Genomic DNA, 23,848 nt, shown 5'->3' with positions numbered 1-23,848 from the left:
CATTTTTAGCAGCACCAAATTACTGTTGCTTACCTTGGAGTGACCCGCGTCAGCTCATCGGTTGGGTGGAGGATACGACAGGTTGTGAAGGTGTAGGTCGAGCTGGTGTGGGCCATACATTTACCTGGGTAGTATGCAGCTGCAAGTCCCACAGACACAGTCATTAAAGAAAACTCATTTCTAACACCACGGCCAATATACCTTTAGCACTGTAACACTTAACAGCTATCAGCCACGCTAGCAGGTGAAATGAAAATCATTGATCATCTTGTAGCAGTGCGTGTTCTGCTGCAAAACCTTTTGTACTGATTTTCATGTGGTTTACACCTGACGCGCTCCACCAACACAAGCACTGATACATATCAAGTACTCACCCTCATGGCAACCGCACTACCCAATGCCAGTGGTCCCCCCAGATTGACAACACAGTAGGTTCTGGCAGAGTCACAGTATTACAGTATACCAAAGTAAAAGGAAATCCAGAAGGTATATTTTTCAATACCGTCCTAAATACAGGTGTTCCTTTTTCTATTAAAGCATTGTATGAAGTGCACAGCACGCACCACAAGACCTCAGTCTCTGGTCTCTACTGGTGAAACAGGCAGCTGAGCTGAAAGACACAGAGACACCTAGTGGTGGAGGGAGAAGTTACAGGACTGTAAAGAGCCAGTGGCCAGCAGGCATAGAGAGACTGTGGGGAATAACAGGATGCTTTTTACATCTAACTTGGTGAATTAAGGATTTATTTTGACCACATTGGAGCTTGTGATTGTTGGAACAGTGGGCTTACTAACTAGATTGCTAACAAGAGTAACCCTGACAGTTTATGGTGATTTTTTCTTTTTTTAAATTTGCATGAAGTGTGTTTCATGATGAATTATTGTGGTAATTAAGCCTCGTCAGTCTTCTGTGACCGACAGAAAGTTGAATTCAGAGGGTGTACAGTTGTAATTCTCTGTTTAATAAGGAAAATTAACATTTTGTGGCTTTCCATTGTGTATTTATTAGTCTAAAAAAGCTGAAAGTAAATAGCACAATCGCCTCCAGGGGGGGCAGGATGTTAGCACCGCACACTTATACAGTCATATACGATATACCCTGATGAAATTTCAGGTATGAAGGTATGAAATATTACATGCAACCCAAACTAACAATGCACCATGCCACACTTTAAAAACTGCCCAGGAGTGGCCTGAGGAATGTGACAAAAATTGGAGGCTAGGTTGATACCTTGACCTCTTTGTCACGATCCTTTTGTCATTCCTGAACAGTTTTTGGCCTGTCCTGCGGGAAAACACTGCCATCGTGGAATGCCATTGCCATGGAGGATGATTTTAGCTGCCTTTGGAACCAAAAGTAAGACCTATGAAATTTTCAGAACAAAAAAGAGCAGGCTGGAGTGAGGGTCTCTGTCCAACCTGTGGCCTTTTGCTCATCCCGTCTTTCTCCCCCTTTCATGTTTGAACAGAATAAAAGGAAAGCTAAACAAGAATCTTAAAAAAAAACACAGCAACAACAAAAGAAAACAGATGGAGTGGCCAAAACTGTTATATTGAAATTTAAGCTGTGTTGATGGATTCACAGCATCAGCTCATGCACTGAGTAACATTACAAATTAACGTTTCACCTTTACAGTTTCAGTTAGCCCAGCATAAAGATTTTTATGTTTCTGCTCATCGTGTACATACAGTATCTAGAGTGTATAAATGAACAGTATGTCCTCACCCAGGGCATCAGTATTGCTGAGATGTGGCGATGCAGATGGAGACTGTGGAGAAGGTGGAGCGAGGCTGGGTGGAGGCTGCCCGAGGTTGGTGTCAGCCATGCTGGAGGTGGAGGGCACGGCCGGTGAGGCAGAGGCTGAGGAGGTGGGCAGATTCTGGAAGTACTGCTCCCCTGGTTCATCCTCCTCAAAGCCGCCCCATGGATAGACCTGCAGACAACAGCAGGGCACAGTCACTACAGGCATGCATCTGCACTGAGTGTTACTGCTATTGACTATAGTAAGATCAACAGTTACTAGAAGGAGGGTGAGGGGTGTTTGCAACTAATAACCCAAGTCATACCATGTAAACACACACCAGGCTTTTCCTTATTTAGGCAAATATCGTAATGAAGTTAAATTTCTTTTGGACATGTTTTTTTATTCGTCATCGTCTTCTCCCACTGAACAAACTGAGAAGACAAATAGCAGAAGTTCACCCTTTAAAATTTTTCTCAAAAACATGGGAAGAGGGCAATGATCAATTCCACAAGAAATGGCCCAACATTAGCAAGAAATTAATAGAAAATAAGGGAAAATTATCTAAAAATAACAAGTTTTTGCAGTTGCAACACATATGGAAAACACACAAAGATGCATTTACATGAGAAGAAATCTCTCACACGCACACACACACACACACACACACACACACACACACACACACACACACACACACACACACACACACACACCTGCTCCAGCTCTAGTTCCAGGGGTCTGTACCCTTTGGGCACGACTCCCGGCCGGGCGTCCAGGATCACCCCGAGGTGAGGCTGAGCTAACTGCTGCCAGTGATGCAAGGTGGCGGAGCCTGGGGGGGTGAAGACAACCACAGTGTATTCAATATCTTTGAACATGCATGCATGCACGCACGCACGCACACACACACATATACAAATAAACACTTGAGGGATTATTAAGAACTTGATACTTGATCATTTTTTGTTTTTGATATGTAGCTCTAACTGCAGCTGTCTGTGTCCAGTTAAATGGCTTAATAGACTTTCCATTCCATTCCTATGAAACAACATGTTATCCACCCACAAATTGAAATATATGTGAATGCAGATATCACATATTACGTCCTGCATATTGACTGATACAAGCCTGCACATTAGGTGGTAAAATCATTAAAAATAGCTATTAAAAGTATTCAGTGAAAACAAATAGTCACTTAGTGTGTCTTTTAAAGGGATAGTTAGTATTTTTTTGAGGTGGGGATTTGTGGGGCAGTTTTTCATTTTCAGTGTACTGCATACAGTAGATGTTAGTCAGCACACCCCCAGTTTGGAGAAACAGGCTGAAGTCTGATATAGAAGCTAAGCTATGTACTGCTGTCAATTTAAGTGTACGCTGCATTGAGAGCATTTTCACCATGTTTGCCTTTCCATCAGGCAGCCCGTTTCACCAGGGAAGCCATTAATGCCCTCAGTTCCCCAGCTCAAAGCCACCAGACTCCATTAAGAAAAACTGTAATTTTAGCTGGCTGAACACAGGAGTTGCTAGTCCACTGCTGCTTCAATCAGTGTTATTGGTAAATTCAAAGTTGCCTTTTTAAACACCAAAGTCACACAAATATTTGGAGGCAGTTTTTGTTTAGGTGCTAAAATATGATTTATTGCTGAACGGTTTCATGCTTCCATGTCGGACTCCAGCCTCCATCCATCCATTGTCGTCGGCTTACCCTAGGCTGGGTTGTGGGGGCAGCATCCTGGCTGCTGCCCAGCACAAAATGCACCCTTCGATTCCTTTCCCTGCGGAGTTAGCAGTTAGCTCAGTCCCCCCCCACACGCTTCTAAAACTGGGGATGTACTGACTGACATGTACTGTTTTTGATTTAATGTCTATGGATAAGTAGCCCATACAATCCCACCTAAAAAAAACTTAAACTATCCCTTTAAGCATATCTATGGAAACAAATGTGTGTAGGTTTCAGAGATCAGGATGACAGAAAAAGATGAATACAGAGACACTAAATGATGAAGAGCAAAGCAATGAGATGAAAATGAAATTTAAGAGCTTTTAATATGAGAAAATCTTTTTATTAGTTAGCTACCTGAGTTTGAAACAAACAGCAAGCAGTGACAGAATGAGCAAACACAAAACATAAAAAAGGGTTATGGTTAGTCATATTAGTCATGAATAACAAGTAAATAATAAAGAAATACATTAAGACAGAAAAAACTGTATAAGAAATGAGAACACAAATTGAACACAAATAAATGAGCACATAAATAGAAGCAATGTCAGGGTTTCTATAGTCCCTGATAGGGTGCCGGGTGCTGGGTGCTGGGTGACCCCCGCCCGAATTTTCTAATTCACAACAAAAATAAAGTGCTTTACAGTGGGAATTGTTTTTGTACTTTCAGTATACATATGTTTTCAGAGCACATAAAATAGCATCAAAATAGAGCTTGTTGATCAAAAAAAGTGACAGTGGAGAATCCCCCAACACCCTCTAACAGAGGTCCTAGCTAAGACCATAACTTCTTAGAATCCCTGGATTCCTGGAAACATCTTTAAATCTGAAAAACATCCTAAAATCCTAGAAATGCTCTAAAATACTGGAAACGTCCTAAAATTCTAAAAATGTTCAAACTCCTTGAAACTTGCTAAAGTCTTGGAAATGTCCTAAAATCCAAAAAAATGTCCTAAATCGTCCAAAAATCCAAATCTTGTCCCACAATCATAGACACGTCCAAAATCCTAGAAATGTAATAAAATCCAGGTAATGTCCTAAAATCTTAGAAACCTCCTACTTCCTAGAAATGTTGTCCTCAAGTCCTGGAAATGTACTAAAATCCTGAAAACATCCTAAAATCCCTGAAACATCCCAAATCCTCAAAACAACCTAAAATCTAAAACATCCGGAAATCCATATATGTCAGAAAATCTTGCAAAAACAGCCCTCAGGCAAAGCAAATTGAGTATCCCTGCTAAATAGTATGAAGTGACTGCTCTGTAACACTAAGCTGTATGCTGTGCTTTTATATCAATGTTTACCAGCAGAGGCCGCACAGGCCAACAGCAGACACGTTTAAGGTTCAGTCAACACCCAATCACAAGTAAATACTGCTGAGATTCTCTGGGCTCAGGCAAACTGTGTGTAACCCCTGTTTCCTTTGCTGTTCAATCACGTGTGTGTGTGTTTACAGCCACCCTCTGGGCTGTGTGTCTCTGTAATAGCTGTGTGGAGATGCAAAGCTGCCTGACTTGTGATGGTGCATCAGGGACCACAAGGAGTTAAAGAGCATCAGTGACAGCGGCATGTCTTTCCTCTCCCTCGCCGTTTTCATCTTCCTGCTCCCGGCGCGGTCTCTGGCCCACCTCCTCCCCCTCTCCCTCTCTATCCCAGCTCCGGTCCTCCTTGCCCAGCCCCATCCATTCTCCCTCTCCCCCTCCAGCGTCCTCCCGACCCCCTGCTCGCCTTCCCACCTCCTCCCCGCCTTGCCGCTCGTCCCACTCTTTCCCTCACCTTCGAGTGGTTTGACGATCTGGAGTTTGTCGGGGAGGTAGGGCCCTCGTGAGGCCCAGAGGTGGAGGTTCCCGAGGGACATGATGCTCTCTGAGGGGGTCAACGCGCTCTCCTGGCTCAGGGCGTCATGTAGACCTCCGTGTCCTCCCCGTCTGCGCTCCCTCTCTTCCTCAAAGAAGCGCCTCTCGCTCAGGTTGTTCTGTCGGCGCAGAGACAGGCGGCGCAGGGCGAGCCGCAGGTCCTCTGCTCCGCTGGCCTTCTTCTCTCGGCCCTCTGAGCCGCTGCAGAGCACAGAGGGAACAATATTAATGTTCTATAAACTGTACCTAAAAAAACATCTGACTCAGGTCCTCAGGACTCATCTGAACAACAGGCAGTTTACAAAGGTTCTTCTTCACAATTTGTCCATGCTGTCAAAACTGTCCTAAATCTCAACCTCCTTTCTGATTAATTTAAGATTACTAAACCCCAGACTTTTGGCTCAAGTGTCTCTACACATGCAGAAATAAAGTTGCTTACACATGCATAGTTTTTTTTTTTTTTTTTTACTGAAATTCAGTGGGGAAGTTAGTTCAAATGGCTACACATTCATAGATTCATTATCTTTACTTATCATGAGCCCCTCCAATTTTAGCAGGTGCATAACAATGATACTGTGTGATGCGATTTGTTGTAAGATTTACATTTTTTGTTACATAGAAAAAAAATGTAATCAAAATATATTGAAAGAAAATAAATTTAAAAGTTTGAGCACCCTCTAAACCAGGGGTGGGGAACCTTTTTCCTATCAGGGGCCATTTCAGTGTTTATGAAGTCCTCAGCAGGCCATACTAAATTTATGAACACATATGATGCCACGACTATAGATTTTGATAGTATGAAAAAAAACACAATTATCACGGTTTCAAGATTATTACATGTAAATTACACTCCTTCACAAACTCCTTCCGCATGAAGTTTCAGCTTCTTAGCTATGAATTTACTCACAGAACTTGTCTCTGTCAGATAGATTTCTGACTTTTCTAGCAGCCTTAAGTCTCAGAAGCACCCACTTTCTGTTAGATTGGATTCCTATTCATACAGATCTTATCATATCCATTTATCAGTCTGCTTAAAGTCTCCATTTATTGTATTGATGGACAATGTAATCTTTTCAAATATTATACAGGTGGTCTGATATTTCTGTTCATGGTTCAGCCTTCATTTACATGAATTCTAATGTATATCAGAATTATATCATTTTGCTGCTGTATATAAATCCACAGAGCGATTCTATCATCCTCAAACTACCTTAATAAATCAAAACCATCATAACAGCTCTCAGATCAGTCAGACAGCCTATGGTCAGGGCTTCACATCACATGCCATTTAAGAATGCTCACATCCCCATTAGACTACTGACCACAGGTTGTGCTGTTTAATCCTCAATCCTTCTTTTCCTTCCTTCCTCAAAATAATTATAATCCTATACAATAGAGTGTATAGTTTATGATGAATGTATTTAGTCTTTCTGACTGCAAAACATCACCATCAGTGATGACAAAAGCTGGCACCATATACAGCACCTGCCACCACATCATAGCAACATTTAACTGCAGTAGCCAGCTTTTAACCAGCAGAGGGCAGTCACTATGGACATTTCTAACACAACAGGCGATATGTTGACAGAAATGATATGTGAACAAATTTTCTCTCTGCTCAAATACACAATTTATTCTTATTTTTTAGTACCCATTTATTTGTGGGATTCACCAATGTTTTCTTATTTTTGCTCTTCTCTTAGATATGGGAAAATTTTAACAGTGTCGAGAGCACTCTGACCAAGATGGGAGAAAAATATCTTGTTTTCACAGACAACACATTGTTGCCCTGTGCAAGAAAAAACAGTTTTATATTTGAGGAACATTTGAAAATGCAAATATATCATTAATGCAAATGTAGATCATGTTTTAGAGTAATTATAATGACTTTATAATTGAACTAAATAAATGCTTAATTCGCTTTCTCTCTTTTTCTTACCAGAAAATTAGGGAAAAAATTGAAAAATTAAGAGAATGTTGCTGTATGAGGTCCATTATTTAGCATTCACATCCTCGGAGATTTGGACCTGACTTCACAACACAGCTAAAGACTCACGAGCATTGGTTTTAGCATAAAAGGTGGTTTGGAGTTTTAGTTACTCTTTAAAAACCAACTCCTCCTCACCTGTCCTGATTAACTGCTGTCTCCATCAGGATGCTCTGCGTCCGGTTGTCAAGGGCAACACTGTCTCCACTGATGTCACCGCCATACATGCTGGAGTGAGGCGTGGAGAGCCCGCTGGACTGGGGTGATGTGCGAGCTGACAGAGACTGGTTGGATCCCGGGATGTTGGCGTTGGTGGGAGTCAGAGAGCGCTGACGGACCGTCTGGTTGACGTTCTTGACCGTCTCGAAAACGCGCTTCCGATGGATTCTGCACACAACCAGACATGAGAGAATTAGCCTGTAGGTCAGGGACACTCAGCTAGCTGTGCCTGAGGGCCATTTTTGCAAATTGACAGAAGGCCAGGGGGCAGTCGCAGCAGCCCATACAGGTTTTAAGGATTTTTAGGACGGTTCTAAGATTTTAGGACATTTCTGGGATTTTAGGACGTTTCTGGGATTTTAGGACATTTCTAGGTTTTTAGGATTTTTTAGGATTTTACAAATTTCTCAGATTTAATGACTATTAGGATTTTAGGATGTTTCTAGAATTTCAGGACATTTATTGGATTTTGGAACATTTCTGGAATTTCACAACATTTTTAAGATTCCAAGATTTTTTTTTAGGATTTTAGGATGTTTGAGGGATTATAGTATATTTCTGAAATTTTAGGATGTTTCTAGAATTTTTCGAAATTTCTAGGATTTTAGGACACTGGGGGCTTAGCTGGGACCTCTGTCAGGGGATGCAGGCGATCCTCCACAGGCACTTTTTTTTTTTTTAACAAGCTCTATTTTGATACTGTTAAATACACTGTGACACCTTATGTATACTACAGTACAAAATAATTCCCAATGTGAAGCACTTTATTTTTAATGTGAATTAGAAAATGGTTGGGGGGGGGCACCCGGAGACCTGTCAGGGGTCTGATTTTGCCCGTGGGTCGTAAGTTGAGTATCACTGCATAGTGTATGCAGTTAGTGTTTTGTTTCTGTAGTGTGTCATCTTAGATTAGCAAGTTAGCATGCAAACTGTTTGACTCTTGGTCCATGCTCACTTCTGTTCCTCGCACTCAGGGTCATCCAGACTCAGCTCCTTCCTCATTGTTCCCTCAATCTCAGCTGCCAGAGAATCCTGCAACACAAACACTCCTCATGAAGGAACGGTAGATCATATTCACACACCAACACACCCACACACACTCTCTCACCATAGGGTACAGGCCCAGAGGATGGTAGCGCCGAGGGGCTCCTGCAGGGTAATTTCTGTTTCTCAGGTTCTTCAGCTCCTCCTGGGCTTCATGCAGCATCTCTATACACTCCAAATACTTCTCCTCCAGCTCCTGGAGCTGTTAGTTGTAGACATCAAAAATATATTTTGGAATTATAGTCAAACTGTCTGGTATCAGCTTAGGAAGCATGAAATGAATAAAGCAGTGGAGAAGTTACCTCTGCTGTAAGCTGTCTCTGGGCATCTTTAGCTGCTACCAGGTGTTGAGAGAGCTCCTCATTCTCCACCGCAAACTACACACACACACACACACACACACACACACACACACACACACACAGAGGCTGGAATTAGCTAAATGAACAGGGCACACTAACAGTCACATGGGTTCATGTTTCTGTCACTCACAGATTTGGCTTTCTTCTGCAGGTCTACTATCTGAGAAAGGAGGTGTGTTATCTCCTCCTGCTGTCGCGAGGCGTCCTCAGTCTTACGAGCCAGCTCCTCTGCTATGGTGGAGATTTGGAGACTGGACAACCCTGACAGGACAAAAAGGGAAAAGTTTAGTTTAACCTGAAAGAGGGAGAGACAAGAGATGCGAAAGTAATGGGAGAACAAGCAAGAGAATCAGAAACCAAAAAGTCCAGGTTATTTAAAGGTCCAGTGTGTAGGATTTAGTGGCATCTAGTGGTGAGATTGCAGATTGCGCCAAGTGAAACTTTTGCCAAGTGAGTAGGAGAACTATGGAGGCACACACACACACACAGACACACACACACACACACACACACACACATACACACAAACAAACAAACAAGTGGCAACCTCTGAGGCTGAAAAATTAAGCTAATGTAGACGTGCCCAAAAACTCTCCAAGAGCCAGCCAATCCCAATAGATCCCCATGTTAAAATACTCAACTTTACAGAAGAAATAAACATATTAACATCCTGGTACAAAAGACAATTTTGCTCTCTATAACTAATTTCAACATAAATGACACTGTGAAGAGGTGCATTTTTAAATAAGTCACCTTTTAACATTTTATCAAGGCAATAAGTTACACACATTTAAGGGCGGGTGTCGCTTGAATGAGGACTGTCTACGAAAGCCTCGCTACAGTCTGTAAGTCAGATCCACCCCCTCGCTCCTCCACATTGGTAGTCTCTAACAGGAGGAGGTGACCAACCGCCGACTGACCAATTAGAGGATCACCCGCTTTACCTCTGAGCCACAGCTGTTCCAAAGTATAAATGCTAACATCGGTGTAGGCTCTGCATTGAGCAAAAGCACAACTATGAATCTGCCTTGAGGGAAAAAAATCTTTTTGGGCCCAGCTGCAACACATGACAGACTCAGAAGTCTTAATTTGGTAGCTGGGGGTTCCTGGGGGCAGGGTTTGTGGATATTGCAGACACAACATGGCAGACTCTGTGGAGGAGGGCGTGCTGCATATGTGGATGGAACCGAATCATTCCAAGGTTACGAAAACATAACAATTCTTAATTTCAGGTGATTATAAACTAATAAAAATGTAGTTAGTAGAGCTGTGCGATATGAAGAAATACGTGATAATGCTTTGCATCCCTGCACGTGGCCGAGGGGGCGTCGACACAACACACAGCACCAAAACAAACATGAAGGAGCTTCGAAGAGATACTGAACATGAGGATTCAGCATACACTGATACAGACCGGCCGACTTGAAACCAGGAGGAGCTTGTGCCCAAAAGAGGGCCTGCTTCTGTTGGTTGGACATGGTTTGGGGATGAAAAGTCAGACACAGAACTGATTGTTCCACGTGTGATGTATAAAATGACTTTATCACGAACAGTAAATATACATTGCCTCTGTTTGTTTTTTTTTTGTTTGTTTGTTTAAGCAACCAGCATGAGACTCAGTTCAGTGTTACGTTTTTCCCTTTCTCTCTCACGGCTCTCTGCCTCTCACACATAAACACACAAAAAGCAGGGCTTTTGTATAGCTCCAGACTGACTTTTTAATCTTTTAATCTTTTTAATCACATTTTGTGACTTGGAAATCTTTGCATCTACGAACTGGAGAGCTGTTAGTTTATTTCCAGCTCGCAGTGAATGAATCCTTATACCACCATTACAGTTTAACGCTAACATCCAACTGCTGAGCCGAAGCTTAGAGTCCACAGCAAAAACATCAGGACTAGACAAGCCAGGTCCTTCTGAATAAAAGCACCATGGGTTCCGCTTTGATTTATTTAAATATAACAATACTTTATTTAACTTTACTATAACAGTACTTTATTTAACTTTATACTTTTTTTATCACATTGTAACAGTACTTCATTTAACTTTATACTTTATCTCACATTACAACAGTGTTTTATTAAACTTTATGTAACTTTAGTTTATGGCAGAAGGTAATTTATTTGTAGTTGTGGTTCTTTTAATAATCTCGTATTTTAGTAGTTTATAGCAGTTTAGAGGAGATTTTAAAAGATGTATATTGTGACGCAATGTAGCCTTAAAATATTGTGATATTATTTTAAAGCCATATCTCCAAGCTCTAGTAATTATGAAAATTACATTCAATTTCTGTCAATAGATCCCCTATATCCAACACACTGGACCTTTAAGTTTAGACGAACACACACACACACACACACACACACACACACACACACACACACACACACACACAGAGAAAAGCTGAATAAATAAAGGGAGTGTGACAGAAAACTTACTAAGCTCTTTCACACAGTCGTTGACAAGCTGCTGCTCCTTTTCTTCATAAGTTTCAGTCTCTGATTTCAGATGGTTTGCCTTTGTGCAAAAACACATTATGCAGAGATAAATATACACTTTATGATGCCAGAATGTTTGGTGGGTTACACTTTGTCAGTGTGTGTGGAGGTACCTCTGAGCGGAGCGACAGGTTCTCCTCTTCCAGCTCTTTGAGTTTCCTCTGCAGCGTGTCACTCACAAAGCCTCCTACAGCTGCTCCCACTTTGCTCTTCTTACCCCTTTGGACAGACAAATACACAAGATAAATTTGACCTCTCTAAAACTTGTGAGCTGTAAACTATTGAATGAGTATTTATGGATCGCATCAGTGACATTAAGTAGCAAAGAAGAGATGCTGACGTTGGGGAGCTGCTGGACTCCTCCTCGCTCTCCTCAGCTGCGTTGGTGTAAAACTGCAGCAGCTCATCCTTCAGGTTCAGCTCGTGGTGCAGCTGGGCCACCTGCAGAAGGAGCGACAAGCTTTGAAACTGGTGTATGTTTGAATGTCTGCATGTACTGTATGATTACATGTGGTGTGTGGATGGACCTTATCTGTTTCCAGTGTAACTCTAGTTTATCTTAATGACCTTAGAAAGCTTATCAAAACAAGCCAAGCTCTGAGGGACATTTAACTGTTCAGCTGTGATGGAGATGGATCTACTGACATTGTTGATATTGATAAAGACTGTGATTTGTTAAAAGCTCCAGAAAATTCTACCATCATTTGCTGTCCTGACTCCACAGTGGTGAAACAAACTTGCCATTGACATCAGGACAGCAGAAACTCTACACACCTTCTGTCTCACACTTAAAACTCATCTGTTCAGACTACAGCTTGGCCCAGGTGAAAAAAAAACTTTAAAAAAAAAAAAAACACCTCTTTCTCTATCTCTAATTCTCTCTAAATGTAGCTTAAACTTCACCAGTTATGTGGATCAGCACATTTATGCAGCTGATGCATTTGCATGGATGGTCCTTGCACATTTTGAATACCCTCAGAGTGCTGCAGGAATGAGTCCTGAACACCGTTGGAGAGTAAGAGAGAGACTGCAAGTAAATAAGTAACAAATACAATACATAAAAATAGCACTAGTATTCTGCTATGGTTTAAACTGATGGTATTCTAAATAGTTACTATTTAAAAATAAAAGATTACTTGAAGGGATTACTTTTTTTATTTTTTATTTACTCTAACACCGTGTCCTAACCGAATCCAACTCAAGAAAGCGATTCCATTGTTTTCTATTGACATTAACTGTCCATGAGCATTACAGTGCTGTGGTTCTGAGCTGCACTTTTGTCGGATGCTCTATCTCTATTTATTCCTGTCGCTGGCTTTAAACGCTTCACAATAGATGATGAATCACTAATTCAAGACAATGAAAGGAGCTATCCACATGACGACTCCTCATTTAACCACAAAACCCTAAATAAGGTGCCAGCTAACTGGGGGTAGATCACCACGGGGCTGGACATTTCTAGATAATGACCATCACAAATAACATGGAAAAAAACGGACATGTGGTCTTATTGTGGGTGAAGTATCCCTTTAAAAGACTTCAAGGCTTTCTACAGTATAAAATACTCAAGTAGATATAACTCTATATAGCTTTTATGTGTTTAAAAAATGCGGTTGCTAACAAGTGGCTAAATGAGACTAAAGAACATCATCACACCACATATTGGTGGTGATGTTAAGTCATGTGACCGTAGTAGAGTTCATTTATAGCATGACATTAGCTTTTTAACTCTGGTGATTGCATTTAGGCTTCAAAAATTCTGAAAGTGTCGTTCATTTGTAAAGACTGTCTTGCTGAACAAAACTTGTAAGTATCACAAACGTTTGTTTTCAACAGAGCCTATTTTCTGCAAGAATGCAAAATCCAATGGAAAAATCGCATAGGCTTTTTGACAAGGGAACCAGGGTAAAGCTAACTTCCACGTCAGCCTACAGAAAAACATAATCTCTGGGGCAATCTGTTGTAAGTCACTTTGGAAAAAAACGTCAGCTATATAAATGTGACATAATGTGAAGTGGAGCTTGATTTGGGATGTGTGTGAACAGACCTCCTCTGTGATTTGTCCCACTCTCTCCTCCAGATAGTCATTCTGCTCCGTCAGAGTTCTGTTCTTCTTAAGAAGCGATTGACCGATCCTCGCAGCCAACTCCAAATCTCTCTCTTTCTGTGGTTGAAGGACATAGATGGTTAGTATAGATGAATCCGGGAACCTGTTTGTGTGTTCTGCCATCTAGCAGCTCCGCCATTACTGCGGTGGCAATTGACTGCTGCGTGCTGACAGTGACAGCCGTAGATACAGTATTAAAATATCATTATAACATTATGGTGACAGCAGAATGGGGAGTTGGATTTGTTTATTTGTTTATCATAAGGATCCCCATTAGCTGACGCCTAGGCAACAAGCTAGTCTTCCTGGGGTCCAAGACAACATCACATTACAACAGAAACAAACGGTTATAAAAATTAATAGTAATAAAAGTAATCAAAAAATAAATAGGTGAACAAAAAAAATAAAATATTAATAATAATAATGGTAATACAAAAATACAACTTCATTGACAATAGTAATCAAAGATAGTAAAAATGAATTCAACAATTAATCAATCAACTACCAATACAAATAAAATAAAAAAATAACAAAAAACAATCAAATATTATACTGACTTTAGCCAGCAGCCCCCAGTTAATGATGAAGGTGCTTTATATGGATGACGATCTTGACGTTATTCAAATTTACATATTACATATAATCAAGTAATGAGGTGCAGTAATATAACTTTCCAAGTTATTATATGAGTTAATGTTAGCTAGCACAATCAGTAAAGAGTTGCATTTAATCATTATAGACCAGTTACATGAGAAAAAAAATTAAAGACTATAATTTAATGTTGTTTATGATTCAAGATTATCTCATCAGTCACCTGACATGTGATGAGCAACAAAATACCAACTACAGGTCTCTAATAGAGGGTCGAAATGACCTGAGCTTTGTGGGTTGGCCAAATATTACACACTCTAACAGGTATGTCAAACCGGTCCACAGGGGGGCCGATGTGGTTGCAGGTTTTGTTTCCAACCAAGTAGCAGCACACCAGACTTGACTCATTTAATCAACTGATCTCCGTCTTCAGACAGTTGATTGGTCAAACTGTGTGCTCTTGGTTGGTTGGCACAAAAACCTGCAGCCACACCAGCCCCCCTGTGGACCAGTTTGACATGCCTGCTCTACCAGATGATGAACACATCATTCTAAAAGGACCTGTCCCATACTCACAGTCCATTAACCCTTTGAAACCCGAGCAAACTGAGCCTGAGTTTTTGAAAAAAAAAAAAAAATTGCTACAACTGTATACCATTTTCTGCTCCCCCCCTCCCTTTTTTGTAAATTTTATAATAACTCTCTCTCTCTCTCTCTCTCTCTCTCTTTCTCTCTCTCTATCTCTCTTTTCCTATTTTTTTGCATTTTGATGGACATTTCTTGCCAAGCTGCTGATTGTCTTTTTTCATGTTTTTGATATAAATCAACCAGTCTGCTCAGGTTTCTAGGGTTTAAATGCTTGGAAAAGGCGTTTGAACGCAACACAAAAAACAGATGTCAATCCAGGTTTCAAATGGTTAATAACTATCAAAATGTTTTTGAAATCAAATTTGAAACTGTAGTTTTTTAAGATGAAGTTTGCCACTGCTGTTGGAGCAGCTGAGAACTGCACAGGTCCTTCCTGAACTACACATCGTTTTCAAAAATAACGTTACACAGAAAGTGAAGGTAAAAGTAGAAAATGTTGCACTTCTCAGTTCAGCTTACATCCAAACATGCACAGGAGGGAGGGAGATGCCGCCGCAGTAATGGTGACTTGTTTACTTCTGGTACTTTCCCAGACTGGTGTATAGCCTCAATACCCCAAAATTCCACGAACATAATCACAACGTTTTGGTTTTTGATGTCCTGCAGGAGGCAAGATTGAGCTATTGTTGATTTGTCTAGAAGCAGTTCACTCACTGCCTTTTCACACCACAGACATATTTCACTCAGGTAGCTTCTTCTTTCCTGCAGCCTCACTTTGTGATTTCGACTGATTACAAATCCTTTGAGTAAAGCTTTGAATTACTGATAAAAGAGACAAAAATAGCTGGTCTCACCTCCTCCAAAAGACGTGTGACAGCATCGATGTCATTGTAGGTCTTCGTCATCTGGCCCACTCTGTCTGCACATAGCACTGTGGGAATATAAGAAAGAAAAACAGAGTAAGAGGAAGGTAGCGAGGATTGTCAGAGATACAATCAGTCTGAGGGAAAAAAGGTAATCTTTTCATCACTTGCGGTGTGATGCATGAACATGGAGAGCAGCACGCACGCACAGCCACGTTACATAACACAGAAAAGTCATCCCTTCAGAGGCTGTGCATGGGTCATGTTTAGGATGTTATACCTCCATTACCACTCATATACAGGGTGCATATGGTCATGGAAAAACTGGGAAAGTTATGGAATTTGCAAATAGTAATTTCCAGACCTGGAAAAGTTTTGGAAAACTAAATATTCCCCAAAAGCATTCCCCACAGCATTTGTTGAGCATGCCATCCAAACCTATGGGCCACTGGTTTGGAGGGCATGTCTTCTTTAAAAATTACCCAAAACTTTTAAGAAAATAAAATCTGCAAATGTTTTTGTTTAAATATCAGCAAAAATTATCAAGAAAATAGTGGCCACATTTTTCATCATTCCAAGATGTTTTGAAGAATGCAAAAATCACCAAAAACATTCCCTCCGAACCCACAGGGCGCTGATTTGGAGAGCATATTTTAAAAATCACCAAAAATGTCAATGAAAAAAAAAGCTCACCAAAAATTCTTCTTTGAAATACAAAATACAGCCATTTTATGTTGCATGCCCATCCCTTAAAGCAAAAACTAAAAAATCCCTCCCTGGTGCTTAAAAAAATAATTAACATGCCTCAAGCTTTTTGCACCATCCCTCTCATGAATAAGAAACAGTTCCTAAATTGCATTTAAATATTCAGTTCTAATCCTTGTCTGAATTCATGATTTTTTAAATTAATATATTTTTAAATATTATTATGTAGTAATGGCAAAAACTGATAAAAATATCGATGGTTGTTTCAGAGAATGTATGGTCTTTAAAATTTGCCTCAAAGTCCTGGAAATGTTTTGGTAAAAGTGTGTATGAATCCTGGATATCATGTTAGTGTACAACAGTGGGGCAGAGAGGTTGTTTCCATGGCGCACAGCAGTTGGCTGTGTTGCCCTGAGGTGAAAACTCTAATCAACTTCTGCACGCTGATCAATAACACGCTGTAACAAAGTTATTGAATGCATCATGTTAAATGGCTGTGATTCTGTTAGTATGACAAGAGCACAAAATCATTTCATTGCTGTGTCACTAAAGCACCTCAGCTTCTTTGAATTTTGTTTAGAAACTATGATCCACTCGGGCTCACACGGCACATTAGTGAACCGTGGGGATTCATGTGTGAACGCGAGTGTGCTTGAGAGTTGATATGTCAAAACAGAGTAAATTCAAAGTCAGCAGGCTTCAGGAAAATCCCCCTTAATGAGAAGAACAAAGGTGCTATGGTTGCTAGATGTCTGAAATAGCTGCAGTTGAGCAGCAAATGTCACAAAAATCAGATCTGAGTACTGGAAAGAAAGAAACTAAACACATATTGACCCAACATGGAAAGAAGACAATGAGCAACTTTAGAAATGACCTAAAAAAATAGCAAGAAATTAGCCAATTTCAGGGAACAGGGGATGACTTCAAAAATGCTAATCCCATTAAACTGAGAAGAAAAATAGAAGAGTTAACCCTTTGAAATCTGAGCAAATTCGCTTAATTTAGCAATAACTTACTCTAAGTTAGAGAAAAAATATGTAAAAATAAGACAAAACTAAATCTCAAACAACAACAAAACAATCAAAAAAATAACATTAACAAAGTGGGAAAATGTTAAAAAAAAAAAAATTCTGTAACCTAATTTAAAATATATAATTGTAATAATTCTAATTTTAGGTTTATTAATATTTTACCCTACTTATTTGATCATTTTCCTTTGATTTTCTCTCTGTCAACCTTTCCATTTTTTTTTCAATTTGCATTTGCTTGTGTTTCAAAGGTTTAAATGCTTGTGGAAGGCAGCACAAGGAAACTGTCAATCCAGGTTTCAAAGAGTTAAACTACATTGAATGGGCCTTTCTTTTCGGTATTTTTGAAATACTCCACCTTTCTTGTCCTCATAATACCAGTCTTCCAGCTCGCACTCCTCCCTGGCTAATCCCTCTATCCCGCTCTTGCTGTCCATCTCCTCTCTGACCTCCACGATGACCAACAATCAGAGGCAACAACCGCTCCAAACACGACTCCATTCACTCTTCCTCCTGCTCCTGCTGCTGCTCGGCTCCCCAGCCCAGAGACTGAATTACCCTCCGCCCACATGGACGCCCCTGTGAGTGCGAGGAAGGCGGAGAGATCAGAGAGTGTGCTCTGCAGCTCGGAGGTGAAACGGAAGCAAAAGTATTATTGTGATTGAGAGGATGCAGGACGGATGGAAGAGCCAATCAGAGTTGGCGAGCTGCACAACTCCCTCACCTCTCTGCTTTTCACCTTTCCATCACCTGCTCACTTCCACTCTCTGCTGCCAAGCATCTCTCTACCTCTGGCCATTGTAACCATGGCAACCCTCATCAGCAAACTAACGCGGGACATGAGCAGACACACACATTAATTCTTTACCATTGATCAGGCTGCAAACACACTGTGGGAACCAATAACCTGACTTCTGTGTAACACAAAGCTTCCTCTTAAACCTCTGAAACCTGGGGCGACATCATTTTTCGCCTTTTTTAAGTATTCTAACCTTTGACCCCTGAGCACATTGCTGCGATTTCTTTCAAAAAACAAAATGCAATACTGACGACAACAACATGCAATAAGAGCAGTAAAAACAGGTCATGTAACAAAATTTCCACAAGAGTCAAGGATTTTGGGAGTTTTTCCTTAGGTGATGTGAGGGTCTAAGGGCAGAGGGATATCATATGCTGGAAAGCCCTCTGAGGCAAACCATGTTTCGTCATAATCGGCTTTATAAATAAAGTTGACTTGACTTGATATTGATTTGATGTTAATGTATACTGGTTGAGTGCTTGTGTGTGTGTGTGTGTGTGTGTGTGTGTGTGTGTGTGTGTGTGTGTGTGTGTGTGTGTATGTGTAAGCATGTGCCTTCATTCTGGTATGTTGGAGAACAAGATAAGGGGGGAAAATAATTAATTAATTAGTAAATACATAACTAAAAAGAAAGAAAAGAAAAAAAATAAAAATAAAAAGGGACAGGGAGGCACATTGCTACCACTACAATAATAATAATTATAATCATAATCATAATCATAAAAACAATAAAATCTGGGTCACTATTTTTTTTCTGTTTCTTTATTTTTGACTTAGAAATGAGCAGATTTGGAAATTATTTTTAAAGAGCTAAGGAAAGGCCATTTCTAATTATCATAATTACACATTTTAAATCATGTTACTGAAGATTTATTATTTTTAAACATTTTTTTCCAGGTCATTTACCTGTTTTTTTGTTTTTGTTTTTGTTAAACTATTTTCAGGGTTTTTTTGTACTTTTTATGAATTTTTGGGTCATTTCTTTTTTCGTTGCTCATTGCCTTCCTCCCATTTGTTCAGATTTCAGACGGTTAACTAAATAGATTCCTCACATAACTCACACTAACTTACACTTATAAGATACATTTTATAAAGCAAGGATTTAAGCATTCTCTTGTTTTACTCAGCGTTCCAAATTGTTTTGGAATTGGGGTTGTACATTTTAATCACCACTTGTGTTTTATGACACATCCTAAGGCCTAAGCTGTACTGGATAGGAAAAAAAACTACCTCTAGAAAAAAAAAATACTCAGTAACGCAGAGTGAAACATGGCACCATCTTGTGGACAGTCTCAGACACACTAAATGAGGGAAACATCATTTGATATGACAATAGAGACAGTTTAGAAAAAACTGATTTAATTCTATTGATCTGGATTTCTCTCTCTTAGACACATTTGATTTCCACAGTTAACACACCCAAGCACAATATATAATAATAGAGTAACAGAAAGTATAACTATTAACCCTTCGGGACTGTTTGGCACATTTTACGTGCTTTTCATTCTTCTTCTTTTTTTAAAAAATAATTGTGGTTGTGTTCATACATATGGCATACAGTTTGGCAAGATTGTGTATTTTTGTTTAATCTTGGAATTTCCAGCTCAGCTCCTACAATACGTCTAACATACACTGGAAACTAAACTGTTACATTCATACTGCTAAGGTCAGAGAATGCTCCACTGAAACTCATTCAAACTGACATTTTTGATCCCACAGCCATCAAAGCATAAAAAATGCATTGTTTTATTTCTGGGTATCATTTTGGGCTTTTGCCTTGGAATTTGTCATTTTTACTATTTTCCATCTGAAGATGTGATTTTTTTTTTTTTGTTTTACCATATTTGGCATATGGAGAAAATACATGCTATACATGCTAAAATACATGAAAATACATGCTATACATGCTATATACACTCGGTGCACTGTCACAGTCAATGTTGCTGAAATTCACTGACATATCCCAGACTGTGATCATAAAAACCTGGCATTTAACAGGTTAAAATTCTGAAAATTAATGAATATTTGATATTTATAATTAAAATGGACTTTGGTTTAAATAATAAACTCAATGAAAGTAAAAAAAATAATATTAATGTATATTATTTCTTATAGCCTAATTTGGAAAAGCACATTTCTTTTTAGAGTGGTATGAGTGTGAGTATTTGACACTGTTCAGAAAAAAGTATAAAAATCAATACTGCTGATAATCATTGACATATTCTAGGCTGTGATAATAATACTTAAAAAAAAACCAACTAACATGTCATATATTAAAAATAATTCATTTTTTGTGTTTTTTTAGTCTAAAAACATAATGCTATCATGGCAAAAACCTGGTATTTAAAAGGTAAAAATTCTGAAAATTAATAAGTATTCAGTATATAACTGATGTTGGTTAAAAAAACTCTTAAAAAACTATTAAAAGTAGTAGAAAATAATATTAATGTACTATATTTTTAAGGCTTGACTCGCTGAGCAATATGCGTGTGTGTGATATTAAAGCGAGCCCTAAGGGCTAATGGAAACATCTTAAAAGTGTTTCTATGAGACAGCAGGCAGAGCTCCTGTCTGTCTGTTCATGGAGCCTCTGAGCCAGTGGATCAGAGTGGTGATATGACAGGAGGAGAGCAAAAACGACCTTTCTTGCCAAACCATGCATTGATCGTCCTGGACCAACTGGCAGTCATTATTGGTTCTAGAGAATTCAAAGCAAACAAGTACTCAAATACTTACACTCACTTCTGACTCAGTGTAACAGTGTAGTTTGAGGTTCAGTAGAAAGAAACAGAGCTGTGATGGCAAGCAAAACACTGCAATGTATTACCATGTCTCCCTAACTAGACACAGCTAAAGTTAAACATTTTATTTATTTAATAGCACAATGCATTTAAAATCAGTTCAAGGTGGAGCTGTTAATTCTTATTCAGTGCTGGATAGTTTATTAAATATCAATGCATCATATTTTATTTGTTAAAGTTTGTGAGTAGAAATGTGAATGTCTCTGTCAGGTAAATATAATGCTACAGTTTCTTCCTCTGAAGTGTACAGTTGTGGGGATATGTGGGGAATGTTTTGAATGTACAGAAAGTTGTTTTTATTTTTTATTGTGCCCCGAAAATTCTCTCTGCACTCCTACATTTTTTAACTTTGGAGCACACATGCTCCTTGGGGGAAAAATAAATCAGTGTGTCATGCTTTTCCAGTGTTTTACCTGTACTACCACTACACAGAAAAAGGCTTTTTCATTTCCTCCATTTTTGGCATAAAAAATTGAAACGCCTCATATCAGATCTAAATGAGCCCATAACGTTCTTGTATCGTATTGCCAACCATGCACTGAACTGTTAAAACGTATATACCTTTATTATATACCTTTATTTTCTGAATAGAGAATATGCTTTTAGTTTCTAGGTTTGAATATGAAATGCAGAAAAGTAGACATGTAGTAGAAAGAAATGCGCTGTAACTATGGCTGATTATCTTTCAAAGGATTAAACTTACTAATACTCATACTCATCACCAGTTCCAGAGATCAAACCCCACCAGTTTAAAGGGATAGTTCAGATTTTTTGAAGTTGGGCTGTATGGGGTACTTATCCAGAGACGGGATATTACAGACAATAAATGTTGGTCGGCACGCTCCCCGTTTGGAGAAGCAGGCTGGAGTCTGACATGGAAGCTAAGCAATGTGCTGCTGTGATTGGTTCAGCTACAAGACATATTTTCCTAAAAAAACATAATAATTTTAAGTGTACACCACATTGTATCACTCTCTTCAAAGCCAGACTCCACTGAGAAAATCAGTGAAATAACATTGCTGAACACAGGAGCGGCTGGTCTACTGCTGCATCAAACAGTTTGTGTTATAGCTTGACTTAAAAGTTTAAAGGGTCAGTTCAGATTCACTAAAGTCACTCAATAACACAAATGAACTAATTGATCCAAGCAGCAGCAGACCAGCAGCTCCTGTGTTCAGCAAGCTAAAATGAGTGGTTTCTTCAATGGAGTCTGGTGGCTTTGACGAGAGCATAGATGGGGATCTGAAGCATTAACAGCTTCCTCTCAGACATGCCTGACAGGAAGGTTAAGCAATGAAAAAACAGTCAATGTAGCATACACTTAACTTTTTAAAACCTGGTTAGACATAAGTGCTGTGTTCAGACACATTTCCCAAGCTATTTAACCCTTTGACTCCAGAGCAAATCAGTTTGATCTCTTTCAAAAACATTGAGGAAAGAAAGGCAATGACCAACTTGGCAAGAGAAATTCCCCTCATATTGCAAGAAATTATTAAAAAGGTGACAAAGAAAATGACCTGAAAATAAGTTAATAAGAGAATTGATGGTCACGCATCCCTCTGCCCTTAGACCCTCACATCACCCAAGGAAAAACTCCTGAAAAAGTACCCCTGTAATGGGGAAAAAAGAAGGAAGAAACCTCAGGAAGAGCGGTAGAGGATTATGAGGGATCACTCTTCCAGGACGGACAGACGTGCAATAGATGTCGTAAATAACAAATGAAATACAATCATGGCAAAAGGAAAGAGAAAGAGAGAGGGGAGGAGAGGGGGAGAGAGGGGGAGAGAGGCAAGGCAATAGTAGAAACAGACGCATGTCATATTATAATAACGATAGGTGTAAAATTATAAATGCATTCTGTGAAGATGTTGAAAGTGATTGAATATTTTTTAAACCTTTTCTGATAAGCTTAGATAAACAAACATGCTTAATGAAGCAGTGACTAATAAGACTCTCCCTAACTCTTTGGAATTGGCTACAATAATATTGTTGGTAAAACTGGCAAGGATCGCCAAAAGTGTACTTCTTATCATACCCTCAGTCTCCTGAACTCAGACTACAAAATTTTATCAAAATGAATTGCATTAAGACTGGAAGATGTTATCCCTTAAATTATTAATGCTGACTAAACGGGCTTTGTTAGAAATCGATATGGATCAGACAATGTGTGTAGAATTTTACATATAATAGAAGCAGCCCACTCCCAAAAAGATCCCAATGCTAATACTGTCAATGGACGGAGAAAAGGTGCTCGACAGGATCAAACCCATCTTTCTTTTACAAACTCTAAGGGTGATGAATTTTGGAATTAGACTCTTTAATGGCCCCAAAGCATAAATTTTAATCAATGGAGTAATGTTGGCAAATTTTCATTATCCAGAGGTGTCCGCCAGGGTTGCCCTTGTTCTCCGCTGTTGTTTTTGATAGCCATAGAACATTTGGCTGCTGCTATTCGCTCTAACAGTGCAATCACCGGTATTCATTTTGGTTCGAGTGAGCATAAAATAGCATTTTATCTAGATGATCTTTCAGTTTTTCTAACTGACCCAGCAAACTCACTCCCACCACACTTTCAATGTTTCCAACAATACAGTGCTGCTTCTGGCTATAACTTAAACCTTACAAAAAATGAGGTTCTGCCCTTAAATACACAGGACAACTATACGAAGAACCTAACCAAACCTTTACATGTGGCGCCCAAATGGTTTTAAATATTAAGGCATAGAAATTTGGACTTCCATAGATAAATGATAAAACCTTTAAAGACAACTATAAAAAACTACTAGATCAGGTTAAAAGAGATTTACAAAAATGGAGGGACCTTCCACTATCATTAATCGGAAGAGTAAATTTAATTAAAAAGAGCATACTCCCTAAATTCTTATATTTATTCCAATGCTTCCCATTTGAAATCCCCTAATCTTTCTTTGGTGAGC

At 39.4% G+C, this 23,848-nt stretch overlaps 1 protein-coding gene across 2 annotated transcripts in view; it reads right to left on the bottom strand.

Moving 5' to 3' along the window:
• The window catches only part of trak1b (trafficking protein, kinesin binding 1b), a 31,325-nt gene that overhangs the window by 5,449 nt on the left and 2,028 nt on the right, over positions 1-23,848 (bottom strand). Inside the window, exons 1-15 of one of the 2 annotated variants that reach the window (XM_088090011.1) lie at positions 17,671-17,832; positions 15,571-15,647; positions 13,478-13,594; positions 11,771-11,871; positions 11,544-11,649; positions 11,371-11,449; positions 9,063-9,193; positions 8,873-8,947; positions 8,635-8,772; positions 8,482-8,558; positions 7,446-7,694; positions 5,241-5,521; positions 2,458-2,576; positions 1,726-1,933; positions 34-139 (exon numbers count right to left, since the gene is read on the bottom strand). In XM_088090011.1, the coding sequence (XP_087946137.1) occupies positions 34-139; positions 1,726-1,933; positions 2,458-2,576; positions 5,241-5,521; positions 7,446-7,694; positions 8,482-8,558; positions 8,635-8,772; positions 8,873-8,947; positions 9,063-9,193; positions 11,371-11,449; positions 11,544-11,649; positions 11,771-11,871; positions 13,478-13,594; positions 15,571-15,647; positions 17,671-17,749 (1,943 nt within the window). In that variant the 5' untranslated portion in view covers positions 17,750-17,832. Of the gene's footprint in view, positions 1-33; positions 140-1,725; positions 1,934-2,457; positions 2,577-5,240; positions 5,522-7,445; positions 7,695-8,481; positions 8,559-8,634; positions 8,773-8,872; positions 8,948-9,062; positions 9,194-11,370; positions 11,450-11,543; positions 11,650-11,770; positions 11,872-13,477; positions 13,595-15,570; positions 15,648-17,670; positions 17,833-23,848 lie in introns of those variants that run through there. The other variant, XM_042506802.2, reaches the window with a different exon arrangement.

Source organism: Plectropomus leopardus, chromosome 17 (assembly GCF_026936395.1).
Source record: "Plectropomus leopardus strain MGB_pleo_1.0 chromosome 17, ASM2693639v1, whole genome shotgun sequence".
In the NCBI taxonomy this organism is placed as follows: Eukaryota; Metazoa; Chordata; class Actinopteri; order Perciformes; family Serranidae; genus Plectropomus; species Plectropomus leopardus.
Note: the sequence above shows the minus strand (reverse complement) of the source record. Positions and strands in the feature narration are given on the sequence as shown.